The 17,537-nt window shown below is 46.9% G+C and overlaps 2 protein-coding genes across 4 annotated transcripts; one reads left to right on the top strand and one right to left on the bottom strand.

Moving 5' to 3' along the window:
- Positions 1 to 2,627: 2,627 nt before the first annotated feature.
- Positions 2,628 to 5,375, top strand: LOC137450391 (diacylglycerol kinase kappa-like). Its single transcript, XM_068156830.1, has 3 exons — positions 2,628 to 2,699; positions 3,390 to 3,653; positions 5,304 to 5,375. The coding sequence occupies exons 1-3, from the start codon at positions 2,630 to 2,632 to the stop codon at positions 5,306 to 5,308; spliced, it is 339 nt and encodes a 112-aa protein (XP_068012931.1). The 5' UTR covers positions 2,628 to 2,629; the 3' UTR covers positions 5,309 to 5,375.
- A 7,233-nt stretch (positions 5,376 to 12,608) lies between these two features.
- CUNH7orf25 (chromosome unknown C7orf25 homolog) lies at positions 12,609 to 16,994 on the bottom strand. Of its 3 annotated transcripts, none has more exons than XM_068156827.1 (3): positions 16,926 to 16,994; positions 16,577 to 16,753; positions 12,609 to 14,186 (listed from the first exon to the last, which is right to left on the bottom strand). In XM_068156827.1, exon 3 carries the CDS (start codon positions 14,168 to 14,170, stop codon positions 12,902 to 12,904), a length of 1,269 nt encoding a protein of 422 aa, XP_068012928.1. In that variant the 5' UTR covers positions 14,171 to 14,186; positions 16,577 to 16,753; positions 16,926 to 16,994; the 3' UTR covers positions 12,609 to 12,901. The 3 variants fall into 3 exon arrangements, with proteins under 3 accessions (XP_068012928.1, XP_068012925.1, XP_068012926.1); XM_068156824.1 differs by lacking the exon at positions 16,926 to 16,994 and adding an exon at positions 15,728 to 15,816 and having other exon boundaries at positions 16,577 to 16,653; XM_068156825.1 differs by lacking the exons at positions 16,577 to 16,753; positions 16,926 to 16,994 and adding an exon at positions 14,656 to 14,673.
- Positions 16,995 to 17,537: the final 543 nt, after the last annotated feature.

Below are 17,537 nucleotides of genomic sequence, written 5' to 3'. Positions count from 1 at the left end.
TTTGGTGTCATCTGCAAATCTACTGATGATGGACTCAATCCCCTCATCCAGATCATCAATAAAGAATCATTCTTTCCTTTCCTCCAGAGCTAATCTCCATTAAAAGAAAATTCTTTGCAAAACACAAATAAAATACCTGAAAGGACACCAGCAGAGATCTTTTTCCCAAAACATAAATACTTATATCTGACACAAGATGCCCTAGGGCACAGTACTTACAACCCTCAGCTCACAAGAAAAGAATGAAATTGTCTTAACATCCCTCACCTCTCCAGAAAATCTGGTCCTTGCTGCTAACAAAAAAAATAGCTTGTTTTTAAAACAGTAGTTTCTGTCTCATGTGGTGGAATCTAATCCTACAGGTCCTTAGCAATGAGACTACTTTTGTAAATTAAACAACTTCCCAAATTGCCTCCTTTGCTAAGATCACAAAACTAAAAGTCATTCTGACATTCCCCCCCCCCAAAAAAAAACCCAAATCAAACCCCAAACTAAACACAACAGCACAAGAATTTGCTTATTGTTCTAACAGCACTGAAAATAACCTGCTGCAGTTGGGGTTAAGTGTTCTGCAGCTGTCAGGCACCCAAATTAGGATCAACATCTTTCTCTCTTACACTAGTTGTGGCTGGCTGAGTTAATGCTGGGGGAAACTTCAACCCAGCACACTAGTCCAACCAAGGATAGTAGTAAATATGTTTAACATAAGCCAATCTGACTGAGGATCCATCAAGTTTAGTGCCCAGATTGCAAAGGTGGCCAGAAGCTGATGGCCAGAGAAAAGTTAGAATTTTGAGGCAGCCTTTGTATTACATGCACATAACCCATGTAAGGTGGCAGTCTCCAACTAATACTCTGCCTTACAATTCAGTTAGAAACTGTAACAACCAAACAAGCAGGACACATCTGGGAAGAGCATGATGAGCAGCTCTGCTCAGAGCTTTGGGAGAAGGGAAGATAAATGCTTTAAAAATAAATTTGAGATGCACTGAAGGAGCTGCATGGCAATTCCTCTCTTCCTTGCACAGCCGTAACTCAGTAGGAGTAATAGCAGCACCTTTGTTTACGCATCATCACAAACAGGAGGTCCACCACTTCACAACTGTGTTAGAAAAGCATTTCTAAGAATGAACACCAAGGGTTCTTAGTCTATACTGAGGAATCCTGCTGACTGCAGATAGTTATCTGCAAATTTATGACCTATGCATCACGCTGCTAACTCTTACAGGTGTGTTGGCAACAAAATCTTCCATTCACATTTGAAAAAAGTTGTTAGACATCAACCTTCAGTTGAAACTAGTAACACAGAAGACATCTACTGCAGCAGCCATGTGTCTGTAGGAGTTCATGGGCACCAGCTTTTCTTTTTTACTTCAAGAAAAAAGTAAAATCCTTCTGTTGCACCATAAAAAGCTTGATTAGAAGAATAATGCCTCAGGCAAACCCTAGAGGTAGAAGCGACTTGAAAGAAACACTGTGCTGAAAAACTAAGTTGATGCAATATTAAACAAGTGAAATCAGGGAAATGGGGGGTGGAGGGTGGAAATCTCATAGAGGCAGATTTGGAATTCCTTTATGTTGATTTGACATTAACCCAATTGTACTAATTATTACAGAATTGATAGTTACAGCCATTACACCACACACTCATATGAATATGATCCACACAACCAGGCTGACAGTTCTCTATCTGCACCACAGAGTAGAACACACAGACCCGAGGTCCATGGCTGCCCCAGCAGACACCAAGCCATACCTAACCTAGTTACATTTGCCACTCCCTTCCAGTGCCTTGCCATGACTCATTTCCCTGGTTAGCAAGGAGAGGTAATGGGGAAGAGGTCCTGGGGAAGTGCATCTATGCAAACAGAGCATCTTGTGCTGCATCAGAAATGGCCCTTGGGACACTGATCGTGCTTTGCTGATTCAACCACACAAAGGAGCTGGCTCCTCTCTAGATATTTGTCTGGTTCTATCCAGACCTTTCTAATGCTTCATTTGGGGGCGAGATACTGCCCAAGATACCACAGGCTAGACACACAGGAGCACAAACACACAGTCTTGAACAATACAAAAGGAAAGCTGCCCACTGAAATGTTCATCCAGCCTCAGCCCCCACATGACAGTCCATTCACTGTTACAATTTCCTCACAACACAGAAGCCAGCTGCACATTGAGTCACACTTCACCTTTCACCTGTTCCTAGGAGGCACCTTCAATTTGTCAAGTGTCATATCAAAGGATTTTTGAAGCTTCTCATTCAATACCAACAGGATCAATTGCCTTGAGAAACCAGCATTGCCAGAAGCACACAGTGACACCAGTATCAGTACCACCACAATCTGGGGCCACCACTGCCCCACCTCTCTGTCCCTAGTGTCCTTTACTGCTTGTGGTAAAGGTTATCTCTGTAGCAAGGGGCAGAAACTGACTGATTACAGACCCTGACAGGGCCCAAATTCATTTGGAGAATGCAAGTTGGATGCTGCTTTTGCAACCTGCTATTTTCAGGAAGATGCCACAGCACACAGAGGTATGAGCTTGCCTTTAAATACCCAGGGCTTTCTGCCCACTGCACACTTCACCTTTCCCTCCAAACACTCGTGCTTAACGCGGCATTTAGGAAACCATGCGGAAGATGATGACAACCCTCTCAGCACTGCTGGCTCTGATGCTGATCGATCTGCTTAAGGCACAAGGTGAGTGAAAAACACTGGCAAATCAATCTTCGGAAATTTCAGGTAAGATTCACATTCCAGAGTGCACTTATTCCCAGGTTTATTTGTTTTCCTGCCTCAAACTCCTCTCCTGCTTGGGTTTTCTGACCCATAAAAGCAACTGTGTACAACTCAAAAGGGACAGGGAACTACTGGAGAGAGTTCAGTGGAGGGATACAAGGATGATAAAGGGACTGGAGCATCACTCTTATGAGGAGAGACTGACAGACCTGGGGCTGTTTAGTTTGGAGAAGGCTGAGAGAGGACCTTATCAATGTCTACAAATATCTGAAGGGTGGCTGTCAGGAGGATGGAGCCAGTCTCTTTTCAGTGATACCAAATGATAGGATGGGGGCCAACAGACAAACTCAATCACAGGAAATTCCATCTCAACATGAGAAAAAAAATTACTGTGAGAGTGACAGAGCACTGGAGCAGGTTGCCCAGACAGGTTGTGGAGTCTCCTTCTCCAGAGACCTTCAAAACCCACCTGGACACATTCCTGTGTGACCTGCCCTAAGCAGTCCTGCTTTGCAGGGCAACTGGACTCGATGATCACTGGAGGTCCATTCCAAACCCTACCATTCTATGATTCTATCTTCAAATATCCCTAAAAGCAACTTGGCTTTTCAAACCATCCTCTTCATCCACACAAATTCATTTTATTTGTAGGTACTCCTGTTACCTCTGTGCTTGAGGCAACGAGTGTAGAGCAAAGCAGAGATCACAGCACGCAGCCAAGCACAGAGCTCCCCCTGGACTACAGCAGTGACCCATACAAGGAGGAAGGCATGGAACAAGTTTGGAACACTGGAGTGCAAGAAGGTGAACAGGCCACTTGGGAGCCGAGTGGAGAGCCAAGTACTGAATCTACCCCTAAGCCAAGTGTGGAACCAAGCAAAGAACCAACCCAGGAGCCGACCACTGAGCTATCTGGTAAGAGCCATTTTGCCTCTGTCCATGTTACTGTTACCCCACTTCTGCTACTGCAGCACTTCTACCTTTCCTGCAAAAATGGGGCAAGAGATAAAAACACTGTTTCCTTGCAGTCTGTTTATGGTGAGGTATCTGGCATGCCAGATATCTGGACATCTTCTATTCCTCTCTCCTCCTTCCAAAAATAATAATAAATTGCTAGCAATGGAGAGGAAGGTGAGACCTCCTAAGATGAATTGTGTTGTTCTGGATGAATGCATTTTACAGCTGTATGTGTAGCAAGGAGGTCACACCTTCTCTCTCCACAAAAGAAGTTTCTCTTGCATATTTAGTTAACGCTTGATCATGATGTACATTCTGAATAGGGGGTGTGGTGGTGGTGGTGAACCCAAAACCATAACCCAAGCCCAGCTTTTTATGATAGAGTTTTATTGTTAGAAAGGTCTGTGATCTGCCTGAGGGACATTTCACTCTGGTGAACCTCATCTCCATAAAGATGGGATAAATTATCCCCAAAGAAATAACCTGAAGTGACTTCAAACTAGTAGAGGGCATGTCAGATCATCCTCCCATACAGAGCTCCCACCTGCAAGGAGGTTGTGCAATAAACCACCCAAAGATCTCATCTTCAATAGTGTTAGGTTTGAAGGCTCTACTCTTTGCCCCTTAGTGCTACCAGCATCTTCTCCCAAGCTCACAGCAGAGTACAGAGAATGGAAGGGGATACACCAAAGAATTACATTTTCTTCATCCTCACCAATTCCTACCATGCTTCTAGTCTGGCTAGAAAGACAGACAATCTGACACTGACTTAACCTTTCCCTTACTCCTGCTCATGCCAGCTGCCTCATCCCTTGAAAGGGTTTTCCCTTGAAAATATTCCATAGAATCACAGAATGGTTTGGGTTGGAAGAGATCTTAAAGATCACTGAGGTCCAACCCCCCCTGCCATGGGCAGGGATACCTTCCAGTAGCCCAGGCTGCTCAAGGCCTTGAACACCTCCAGGGAGGGGACATCCACAACCTCCCTCGGCAACCTGTTGCAGTGTCTCACCACCCTCACCGTCGAAAATTTCTTCCAAATATCTGGTCTAAATCTGCCCTCCTCACATTATAAATGAGGATCTTCTAAATTAACAGAAAGATCTTCTGAACAACAAAGGTTGGAGGGCAGGGGCACCTCCTATGAGACCAGCTTGCTCGAGGCCCCATCCAACCTGAGTTTGAACACTTCCAGGCTTTAAGCCTCCACAACTTCCCTGGGCAACTTGTTCCACCACTTTACCACCTTCTTCCTGATGTCTAATCTAAATTGAGCTTCTTCCAATTTTAAGCCACTCCCCCTCATCCTGTCACTGCATACCTTGTGAAAAGTCCCTCTCGAGCTCTCCTATAGTCCCTTTCAAATACTTGAAAGCTGCTGTAAGTTCTCCCCCAGAGCCTTCTCTTCTCTGGGATAATAACCACCCCAACTCTCAGCCTGTCTTTGTGAGAGTGGTGCTCTAGGCCTCAGATCATCTTTGTGGCCCTCATCTGGACCCACTCTAACAGTTCCATGTCCTTTTCTGTGTTGTGAGCACCAGAGCTGGACACAAGTACTTCTGTCACTCAGTGTGGTAGTTTAACATTCATTCTCTGTTTTTACTCTAGAATAAACTGCAACATTGAATCTGAATGGCAAAGTAACAGCTACAGGTTCCTATGGAGTTGATTTCACCAAGCACACATGCTGCCTGAAACAAGCTGGATGACAAAGCAGTTCCCAGAACTATAGCTTGCAGGAAAACTGAAAGCACAACCTTCAGTTCAACACTGTCCAATTCTTGTCTCCTTTACCAGGTTAATTAGATGAGAGGTGACCTGCGCTGTTCTGCTTGCATAATAACCTGAAATAAAGAACAACACTGCAATTACAGGTTCCCTCATTACTGTAAATCCTTTCCCTGCTGCACTTTGACCCAAAGGTCTCCCCTCAAACTTAGTTCAAACAACTGCTGCTTGTATTTTATAACTGCTGTGACCAAGTCCATGTTTCCAGGAACTAGGAAAAGGGCTGTAAAAGTATTTTCAGGCAGCAAGACAACTTCAGCAAACTGTTTTAAGTCTGCTGAAGGCAGCATCATCAGAGGGGAACAATTTGAAACACAAGCCATTCTTTAGCTCATTAACCTATCAAAGAATAACATTTTTACACAGCTTTGGCAGCAACACGCAAAACTACCTCTGAGTATTTTCATGGCTGTCAGGTACAATGTCAAACAAGCCCTTTATCTGCAGGTTTTGTCAGGCAGAATGAGAGCAGGTAAAGAACACAGCTGTGTTGAAAAATGGTTGCTTTGACAGTTCAGAACTGTAGAAGACAAATTAGAAACACAAACGTATTAACAACTTACCTTGTTTATTTCTCACAAAATATCCAAGCCCACTCTACTACCTGGCATCAATGGCAGTAGACCTTCTTTGGCATCCATACTGTTGGAGCAAAGAGATCAGGCTGAGTGCTACACAGAATAGAGATGTTTGCTCTCCTTGGAGACTATGGAACCACATAGAGATATTACAAAATAAAAGTGCCAGAAGAACAAAGTTCCCCAGAACACCTTAAGAAGCCATCGTTGAAAAGGAACTGAAGGCTGAAAAATATCATGGGGTAAAACAAACAAACAAACAAACAAACCACCCCACCACAACAGAAAACAAACAAGCACAATCCTTCACAGCAAATGAGATATCTCTGTATCCTCAGCTACCTGGTATAGTGCAGGCAAAGCTGTTGTGTGATACCAGCAAAAAGGACAAGCGTACACACATTTCCTTTTTTTCCCCCCTACTTTAACTGCAAACCTAATTTGGTATCTTCTAATTATTCATGTGTAAAGTCAGAAGTTAGGTAAGTCTAACACCACATCCTCCATCTGTAAAATTAAATTTTAGCAATCTAAATGTGCTAAACCGCAGTGCTGGTTTACAGAATCACAGAACTGCTTTGGTTGGAAAAGACCTTTAAGATCATGGAGTCCAATCATCCACCTAACACCACCACAGCCATTAAATAATCTACTGAAGTGCCATGTCTATATATGCAGATCACTGGTACCTTGGAAGGCAATACAAGAGATATTAAATATTACAATCAAAGCACATTTCGGTTCCAAATCAGTATACAGTTTCAGGTTTCATCATTTTATAAAGCAATTTTTACAGTCTGCCAGCACTGCATTTCTGATTGACCAGCAGCCTGAAAACCAATGAAGGCAAAACCAGCTTTAAAATAAACCCCAAACAACAATGCCACCTAAACAAAACAGAACACCCCCATTCTGAGCTTTTTATTGCACTCTGCAACAGGAAGATGCAAAACAACACTAATGACCCCTCAAGTCACAGTATCACAGTATCACTAAGGTTGGAAGAGACCGCGAGGATCATCGAGTCCAACCTGTCACCACAGACCTCATGACTAAACCATGGCACCAAGTGCTACGTCCAATCCCCTCTTGAACACCTCCAGGGACGGTGACTTCACCACCTCCCCGGGCAGCCTGTTCCAACGACAAATGACTCTCTCCATGAAGAACTTTCTCCTCACATCAAGTCTAAAACTCCCCTGGTGCAGCTTGAGACTGTGTCCCCTTGTTCTGGTGCTGGTTGCCTGGGAGAAGAGACCAACCCCCACCTGGCCACAACCACCTTTCAGGTAGTTGTAGAGGGCAATGAGGTCACCCCTGAGCCTCCTCTTCTCCAGGCTAAACAATCCCAGATCCCTCAGCCTCTCCTCATAGGGCCTGTCCTCAAGGCCTCTCACCAGCCTTCCTGCCCTTCTCTGGACACGTTCGAGTGTCTCAATGTCCTTCTTAAACTGAGGGGCCCAGAACTGGACACAGTACTCAAGGTGTGGCCTAACCAATGCAGAGTACAGGGGCACAATGACTTCCCTGCTCCTGCTGGCCACACTATTCCTAATGCAGGCCAGGATGCCATTGGCCTTCTTGGCCACCTGGGCACACTGCTGGCTCATGTTTAGGTGGCTGTCAATCAGTACCCCCAGGTCCCTCTCTGTTTGGGAGCTCTCCAGCCACTCTGACCCCAGCCTGTAGCTCTGCATGGGATTGCCGTGGCCAAAGTGCAGCACTCGGCACTTGGACTTGTTAAATGCCATCCCATTGGACTCTGCCTATCTGTCCAGTCGGTCAAGGTCCCTCTGCAGAGTCCTTCTACCCTCTAACTGACCAACATCTGCTCCTAACTTGGTGTCATCTGCAAATTTGCTGATGACTGACTCAATCCCCTCATCCAGATCATCAATGAAGATATTAAAGAGGATGGGGCCCTGCACTGATCCCTGGGGGACACCACTGGTGAGTGGCCGCCAGCTGGATGTGGCACCATTCACCACCACTCTCTGGGCTCGGCCCTCCAGCCAGTTCCTAACCCAGCACAGAGTGTTGCAGTCCAAGCCATGAGCTGACAGCTTAGCCAGCAGTTTGCTGTGGGGGACGGTGTCAAAGGCCTTGCTGAAGTCCAAGTAGACCACATCCACAGGCCTCCCCACGTCCACCAGACGGGTCACCTGATCATAGAAGGAGATCAGGTTAGAGAGGCAAGACCTGCCCTTCCTAAATCCATGTTGGCTGGAGCCAAGCCCATGGCCATCCTTCAGGTGCGCAGTTATTGCTGCCAGGATAATCTGCTCCCTGGCACTGAGGTCAGGCTGACTGGCCTGGAGTTTCCAGGTTCCTCCATCCGACCCTTCTTGTGGATGGGGACCACATTGGCCAGTTTCCAGTCACCTGGGACCTCACCGGTGAGCCAGGACTGGAGGAAAGGCAGGCATACAGATAATTTCTAGGGCTTCATATGTCTAAAATATTACTCATGACTGGTAGAAATTGGTAAAAGAAAGAAATTGGATTTCATAACAGATACTGAGGTGGGCAAAAATGACTGGTAATGAAGGAAATCACCACACGATGGCTCCAGACACAGAAGTTTTTAAATGGAGATGCATTTAATGTTCATACAAGACCATCACCACCAGCCCTGCAGCAGCAAGAATGAAGAGGCAGAGCAGAGCTCACTTGCTAGTTCTAATCTAGGCAACACAAAGGCAACCTGCTCTTCACCAATTCCTCTGGGCCACCTACCACGTAAGGTGGTTTGGAAAACTCTCTTCAGAGGGTGCCCAAGAGGATATCCAGGAGTACTGAATGGGATAAGGATGCACCAAGGAAAATGATGGAAACCCACTCCTTCAGAGTCACAGCATGAAGTGGAATGAAGCAGCTTCCTCTCATTTACTCATTCAAAACTTTCACCAGGGTAGAAAGACTACAAACAAATAAGAAGTGACTTAAACACAGAGAAACACAGCTGGAGGTGGGGAGATTCAGGCTGGATGTGAGGAGGAAGTTCTTCACCATGAGAGTGGTGAAGCCCTGGAATGGGTTGTTCAGGAGGGTGGATGGGGCCCCGTCCCTGGAGGTGTTTAAGACCAGGCTGGACGAGGCTCTGGCCAGCCTGATCTAGTGTGGGGTGTCCCTGCCCATGGTAGGGGGGTTGGAACTGGATGATCCTTGTGGTCCCTTCCAACCCTGACTGATACTATGAATTAGTTCTTAAAAAGCTACCAATCGATTATCATACAAGTGTACTGTTTGCATACACTCAGCTTTAAGGATATCCTGCAAGACTGTAAAACAGATTAATTGGTGCTTAGTAGTAAATTGTGTGTTGGGACCTCAGCTTTCAAAGCTCCATGTTGCAACCAAGAACTGCTCTCCCCCCATGTTGGTGTTAACATTAAGTATTAAGTATTCACTAGGAGGTTTCTTGTACCTTCTTTCATAACTTCTGATACAAAATAGAAATTCAGTTTGGAGATGCAGTTCATATTCCCCACAGATGCTCTCCCACACCTGCTGCACAGGAAAGCCATCATACAGGTATCCAATCAGAGCTCTCAGGGCAAAAAGGCTCCTTTCCTTCCCACTGTTCACAGCACTGCCATGTGTCACCTGCACCCGTGCCCTGGGAAATAGAATAGAATAGACTAAACCAGGTTGGAAGAGACCTTCAAGATCATCGTGTCCTACCTATCATTCAACACCACCTAATCAACTAAACCATGCAACCAAGCACCCTGTCAAGTCTCCTCCTGAACACCTCCAGCGAGGGCGACTCCACCACCTCCCCGGGCAGCCCATTCCAATGGGCAATCACTCTCTCCGTGTAAAACTTCCTCCTGACCTCCAGCCTGAACCTCCCCTGGTGCAGCCTGAGACTGTCTCCTCTTGTTCTGGTGCTGGCTGCCTGGGAGAAGAGACCAAGCTCTGCCTGTCTACAACCCCACTTCAGGTAGTTATAGAGAGCAATGAGGTCACCCCTGAGTCTCCTCTTCTCCAGGCTAAGCAGCCCCAGCTCCCTCAGTTTTTCCTCATAGGGCTTGTGTTCCAAGCCCCTCACCAACTGCGTTGTCCGTCTCTGGACATGCTCCAGCAAGTCAACATCCTTCCTAAACTGAGGGGCTCAGAACTGGACACAGTACTCGAGGTGTGGTCTAACCAGTGCAGTGTACAGGGGCAGAATGACCTCCCTGCTCCTGCAGGCCACACTGTTCCTGATGCAGGCCAGGATGCCATTGGCTCTCCTGGCTGCCTGGGCACACTGCAGCCTCATGGTCATCCAAATCCATCAAGCCACAACACAGAACTATCTCCCCAAGCTCCTGGAGGAAGAGGCTTGTGCTGTTAACCACTAAAGCAGACTTGCATTTCTACAGCACAACTGAGATGCTGATTGTTCCATTTCATTGTGCTGGCTCTCCTTTCTCTGCAGGAAAATTAATGGATACAGTGGGGGATGTATCCTGTCATGAGATTTCCTTACACTATCTTATACTGCAATAATGAGCTAGATATCGTTAGAACAACTCAAGAAGGCAGACCTGTAAAACTGGCAGGTAGAAGATTAAGTGATGAAGCAGCAAAATGCAAAATCCAGTTCCACTCACCTTAACTAAACACCATAACCAGCAGAAAAAAGGGGCAGGTGGAGAGCAGAGTGCCTTCTGCACTGGGAAAAATTACAGGTGAAGATATGCAACACTGGTGACAACTACAAGGTTACTCAAGCACAGTAACAGCAGAGCAAAAGTCACACCAGCAAAAAGAATGCTTTTGCTCCTTGGAGTTAAGCTTACTTAACTGGAAGAGGCACATAGAGTTGTTTTGCTGAGGCCAGTATCTTCACACAAGTGCTGGAATACACCAGAGTAATGGACACAGAGAGAAACAGGTAGCGATGACGGCTAAGAGCAGCACTGCAGCTGCTTCGTACTGTAGGGAGAAATGCAGAGAGAAGTGACAAGAGGCAAAGGAATGTTTTTGGCCTGAACTGTAAGCTGCACAATGTTGCTCTCTTGTTGAATAACAGCCTACAGAACATTCAGTGGGTATCTCTTTCACTGACCTGATGAAATGCATAGCTCAGGGCCAAGAGGTTCACTATGACAGCTCAAGATACCTGATGTAAATTAAGACCAAACAGAAAGTGTTTTAATTACAGCATACAGAAAAACATTAGAAAGACTTCTACAACAGCTTGTGCTGGGTTACGTCCATCCTGGGGGGGAAGGTTAAGAGAGCCCTGCTTCCCCCAGGGGACAAAAGAAACCTGATCCAGGTGGATATGGTTTCTTCTTCCTGGGAGGAGGGGTCCCCTGGGTCTAAGCTGGTCTGTTCTGCTTCCCCTTCCTGTCCAACAAGACTATAAAGGGGAGGGCATGGCAGCCATCTTCTGTCTTTCCTCCTGCCTTGCCTGTTTGAAAGGACCAACAGCCACTGCTGGCCTCCTGGTTCTGCCACGTGGTTGGGCATGGTCTTCTCCATGCCACATCCACGCTTCTCTAAAGGACTGAAATCCACATACATTGAGGGAGATACAAGGCCATCTAAATTTGGGTTTGTGTATTTTTCTATTCATCCTTATTCCTTACCCTTGTAAATCCTCCCTGTTATTGCTATACATATGTTTTGTTAAAAAAAATACTTCTACTTCCAAACCAACTCCAGATTATTTTTTGATAGATTTACCTCCAGTCTCTTCAGGGGCAGGGGGAAGATTTCTCGGTTTCCTTGCTACCATATGAGCTCTTAAACTCCAGTTAAGGCTCAAACCACTACACAGCTACTCTCTCCTGAAATAAAAAAATTAAGAAATAAAGAAATTGCTATTTATTCTATGCTTAGACTAAAACCAGCAATTTCACCACTAGTTGAAAAGCTTTCTCTACTACAGAGCAAGCTAGCATTTAACAGCATAGCCCAAAAATTACCTCCTCTGCCATACCTACACTAAGTACCTCAATAAGGCCCTCTCAGTAACCCAAAAGCAACAAAGCCAAATCCAAGTTCACCGCAAGTCCTCAGCAGAATGCTTGCTAGAATCACAAACTACCCAGCTGTTGGCTCAGTTTAAAAGGATTCTGTTATCCATAGCCTCAAGCTGGGGTTTGCACCCAGCAAGACTTTGCACCTAGACAAAGGCTAGGAGAAAAGGGAAGTGTTTTTACCTCCTTGGTCTGCTACACTGCCTGTCCAGTTTGGCCAAAGAGTCACAGCATATTAATGCCAATAAGCTCCAATTTCAACATGTAATTTTCTTGTAAATTTAAAGTTGTTGCCCACTTCAGTTTAATACGGTAAGCATACATTGGTTCCCTTCAGTAAAAGGGAAGCTGAAGTTGTCTTCTGCTCACGGCACTAGCCGTATCTTCAAAGAAACAGCATACAGACAAAAAAAAGCACAGGTCTCTACACCAAGTATATCTGAATCGACATAGAATTCCATTGACTACAACAAGTGAAAATAAGCTTCGAGTTCCACAGAAGTCAAGTCTGAAGTCCACCTTAGGTTTTGAATGTAGTCTCTCTGAAAAGGACAAAAACAAGGGCACAAAGGCAACTGTACTTTAAGTGAATTTTTTAATAGGGATGGATACAATCAATACATAGTATGCCAGTTAACAACCAGCACTGAAATCTTACTACCTCAGTGAATAAATTAATGGTCAGCTGAACAAAAGAAGCAAGAAATGAGTACAGATATTGCAAATCCCTTGGGAAATCCTTCCACTGCTACAGTTAGTTTTCACTGGTACACACCCAAAAACATATTATGACGATCCTTGTTTCTCCAACTGCCTCCACTGCAGCACCTGCAATACTTCAATTACTAATGGATTCCATGACTTATAGCCCATCATCAGGTGAACAGCTCTTTGGTAAAGGTGTGGCAAAAGACTCTTTGCTTTCTGTCAAAGCTCGGGGCTGATGGACAAAAACACTGAACTTGACACCTTGGTTAGCTGCTGCCCTCACAAAGCCACTATTTGCAGTCATGGTGATGGCTTTTAACGTGTCTCCTGTCCCAAAAATGGTAAGAGAACGGCTGTTGATTTTGGAACTAGCCACTAGTCCTAAGGCACGGTCAGAGGGCTGATCTGGCACCACATTAATTCTTTTCACAAGCAATGCAGCTCGCTCTTTCTCTCCAGGTCCTCCCAGCGTTTCCAAGATGGACTGAAAATCCCTGACAGCAGATTCACAAGCAAAGATCTCTTTGCCCTTCATGAACTCCTCCAGCTGAGGCAGGACTCTCTCCCTCCTTTCTTGAGCTGCTTGTTCTGTTAGCACTTTTTCTTTGAAAATGAAGTAGCAGCCACCATAGCTGAGAGCAGAGACATAAGTTATTAAGGTAGTGATGTCCAAGTTAACTCTGTTGCACACGTTCACTTTGATCTGGGTAGGAAAAGCAATGCTGGCCACCAGATTGTCCCGGTCTACTCTGGTCACCTGCAGGAGTTCAGGGCCTTCTTCATCCGATTCACTGGCACTAAGGTGCTGGTTTTCTGCAGACGGCTCTGCCGGCGAGTTGACAGCCACAATGTCTCCTCGCACAGATATGCCCATCTCCTTGAGTCTCTCTGCCATAGGACTGGACACACTGTTGTAGAATGCGAAGATAATGTGGGGATTACTGTACTCCACTGGCTGCTGACGGCTTGCTTGCAGGAAGTCCTCTGCCTGCTCAATAATGCTTTTGTCACCATACTGGCCTCTCCCCAGCCAGATGTTATGCAGGGCCTCAGCCTTCCGACCAATGGCCTTCACCCAGGTGTGACCTCCATTTGCAACAACATCTACCACCAGTGTCTGTTTTTCTCCAAACCTGTCCTCATAAGCAAAGACATGGAGAACACTGACAACATCCTCCAGGTTCTCTGCTGACTGGATAATGGCTTGGAGATGGGTAAGGTTTGTACTCTGCAGATGGGATTCTTTAACGGCCACCTTCCCTGCCTCAACTTTGTGTAGGAAGTTTAGCTCAGCCTTCAGTTTGCCACATAGTTTTGCCCCACCTTCTACTCTCCTTTTCTGGGATGTGGAAAGGGCTTCTGCTCTTTTGATCAATTCTTTGGCAACAGCAATTCTCTCACAAAGCAGTGACTGCACAGACATGTTGGAAACATTACTCCTGTCAAATGAAAGCAAAAGAGAAAATTGTTATTCCGTGGTCAAACATAACAACAGTCTGTGGTGGTTTAGGCTGGGTGCTGGCCCGGATGCCACTGCATAGACCACACCTGGGAGGTCCCAAGGGGTGGGCCCAGCCCAGGGGGTGGTCACAGGCAGGTATTTCAATCCCATAATGCCCCGCTCCCCTATAAAGTGTCCATGCGGGGTCTTCACTTCCTCTTTCGTCCCCAGCTGCAGCCTAGGTAAAATGGTGTGAGCTGCCTCCCTTGGGCCTGCCCAGGCCCGAGGCTGGGTTGGGGGGGAGGAAAGAGCCCTGGGGGGTTTGGGTGTACCCCCCCCAGGTGGGGATGGGATGTTCTTGGGCATGTTCTGGGATCTCTCTCTTTGTCACGGTGCTTGTGGTTCTCTGTAAAGCTTTCATTGTTGTTTGTTTTTAAATTGTTTTTTCTATTTAAACTTTTCATCACCTTTGCAATCCCTTTGTCTGAGTCGTTGTTTCTGCCCGTGGTGGGGAGGGGGTTTGCCCCAACCCATTACACAGTCCAAAGTACGTGCTGGAGATTTGTGAGAGACTAAGCACAATAGCTAATGGTATGGCATAGCACAAGCATCAGAAACCTCAGCACAAGTCCAACCAGAGTTCAGTTCTCCTCCTTTATCTCTGGGAATCCAACCCGCAGCCTCAGGAGATCTCAGTTCTCAAGCAAGGGAAAACAGCAGCACTGAAATCTACAGACACACACCCTGCAAGTTTGTGGGTTACCCCGCTGTAAATGAGGCCTTAACTGAGGTACTCCCTCAGAGCTGAGATCCCAGCTCTAACAACTCATTTGCAAAAGCTGACATCCAGAGCAAAATTAGAGATCCTGTTAAAGCCATAAGCAAACCTTGCCTCTCCCTCCCATTGCAGTTATGTTAACGCATAAAAGCTACCCACCATGATCACCGACATAACCACTGCCTCCTAGCAAGTATTTTAACATAGCATAGAAGCAGCCCATTGTAGTATTCCTTCGCATGCCTATTGCTTTAGAATGTCTCTCTGAGAAAAACGTGATAGATACCATGTAACGTGGGCTGGCTTTGAGAAATAAGATTCAATACCACAGCAACACCATTTTTTTATGGCTGGGAGTGAATAGCCTCTATGAATAGTGAAATTAATGGATTTTGACTCCCAAACACAAGCATCAACACATGTTCCCGTAATGCTTAATTAAGCTGTGTGTTGAATCAAACCGATAGTAAGGGGAAGGCCACTACAGCTTCGGCTGAAAACGAGCAACAGGCTATGCCCTGGGTCCTACAGCTCTGCCAGTGCAACTGTAGAGCCTGGCTTCATCAAGAAGTTGAAATCACCCCTGCATTACACACAAGTTCAAATACAGACAGTGTTAATTGCTCCTGGCTCAGTCAATATTCAGAATCACAAAAATCATCCTCTCAACTAATAGGCCTAATGTCTTCCACACGACCTACTGGTGTTCTTCAAGGTCAGCAGAGGCCAGTGAAACCAGCTGCTACCCCTGAAGTCCTCACCTTGCCACAAGTTCATTCCTTTACGTGAAACAATGAGCAAGACTCCAAAGTTACGACTTTGGCACTTCCCACCATAACAGCTTCAACTTCTAAAAACATAAAAACGCTTCTGTAAGTTAACTTCTTTAACTTCAGTGAAAATAAGCCCCCAAACCCAACTACTTTTTCAGCACATCAACTGCGAGGTGGCCTCGCGAGCAACAGCGATGACTCGGGAGAAGAACTGCTTCTTAAAATGGTGAAAAGAAAAAACCCCTCACGAAAATGCTATCGCAAGAGGCACCGGAGGTGGCTGGCTGGCTGGCTGGCTGGCTCGCTCGCTGCGTCCTCCTCGGACCCCTCCACCATACGCTCAACCAGCCACGGCCAGAACCGCCCAGCAAGAACTACCCTCCCCCACGGCCACCATTTGCGGGCGGCCGCCAGGGCCCGCCCCACAGTTCGCCTCCCCTCGGAGCTGGGCACAGCCTCTGCTTTGCCCCGCCCCTGACCCAGCCCTCTCCGTCCCGCTCCGCGAGCATGTAAAAGCGGCGCCGGTGAGGCCGCGGCGCCATCTTGGGTGAGGGCAGACGTGCTCTTGGCTCTTGCCTCCTGCCTCTATCCCCCCAGGGGCGCCGGCGGACACTGGTGAGTCTCCGGCCGTGCCTTCCTGCCTTGCCCTCATCCAGCACACCCTCCGCGGTGAGGTGGGCAGCGGGACTCGAACGGTGGCGAGCCCCTACTGCCCTTGCCCTGAAGCCGCTATCGGGGCGCGATAAAGCTGGGCTCGCCTCGCCTCTGCCGGACGCTCCCGGGCTCTGCGCCCTCCACACCGCCGCCCTCCCACTGCCCCACGCAGCCCGTACTCACAATTCGGCGGCAGCCGCCTTCGCCCAGGGCAGCAGCAGAGGTGGTCCCAGCCGGCGTGGCGCGGCTAGGCCCGGCCCAGCACCTCCCCCAGGGCCGCCGGGCGGGGACAGCGGCCGCACCCGCCTCGCTGTGCCGCCGGCACCAGCCCTCCTGGCCTGCCTCTCCTCTCTGGCGGGCCTGCAACGAGAAAGACGGCCGCCCTCAAGTAACACATTTTATCCCGAAAACACACTTACTCAAGAAGCAGTCGGGGTTTAATGGGTATTGGGGCCATAAAGTTCAGGTAGCAAAAATGGGCCGTATTAAAACCATGCATTTATAAATGTGAGTAAGTGTCCTCCTTACTCACCCAGAACTGCTGCTTAATTCCCTGCCGTAGCCATCTCCCTGGTCTCTAGACTCTCCATGCTGCAATTCATTCCCTAACAAGACAGGAGCAATGTGCCTTCTCTACACCTGTCGACTGCTGGTTCCTGCTGTAATTGTCTCTACCCGTTCAAATGATTTCACAAGACCTGCAAAGCAACAGAAAACCAAAGAAGGTTGCAAGGGGCTTACCCCACCTGTACTGTCAATCACATTGAAACCCGGCTACAGCAATAACCTCATTAAATGGTGATAGGTCTCAGATCCTAGTCCTACTAGTTGAATAAAGCCCAAGGAAATTCTCTGCTCTCACAGGTGCCACAGTATCTTGAGTTTCTCAGAGCAGATCATCTTCCAGGACACACAAATCAAGAACATTACCTATTTCAAGTGACCAGCAGCTCTTTTTTGAGATGACTGCATCAGGAACAAGATAATTGAACATCATGTGTCATGGGCACCTTAAGTAATCAAGCTTGAAATTTGTCATTTCTCAGAACTGAGCAGCATTTGTCTGCTTTCTTCCTCACTTGACACAGTGACCTGGTTTGCAAAACACAAAGCTACTAACACAGAACTGAAAAGTTAATTTTGT

This window comes from Melanerpes formicivorus, unplaced genomic scaffold (assembly GCF_026170545.1).
Source record: "Melanerpes formicivorus ecotype bairdi unplaced genomic scaffold, bMelFor1.0.p_v2 SCAF_35, whole genome shotgun sequence".
In the NCBI taxonomy this organism is placed as follows: domain Eukaryota; kingdom Metazoa; phylum Chordata; class Aves; order Piciformes; family Picidae; genus Melanerpes; species Melanerpes formicivorus.
This window is presented reverse-complemented; position numbering and strand designations above follow the sequence as displayed.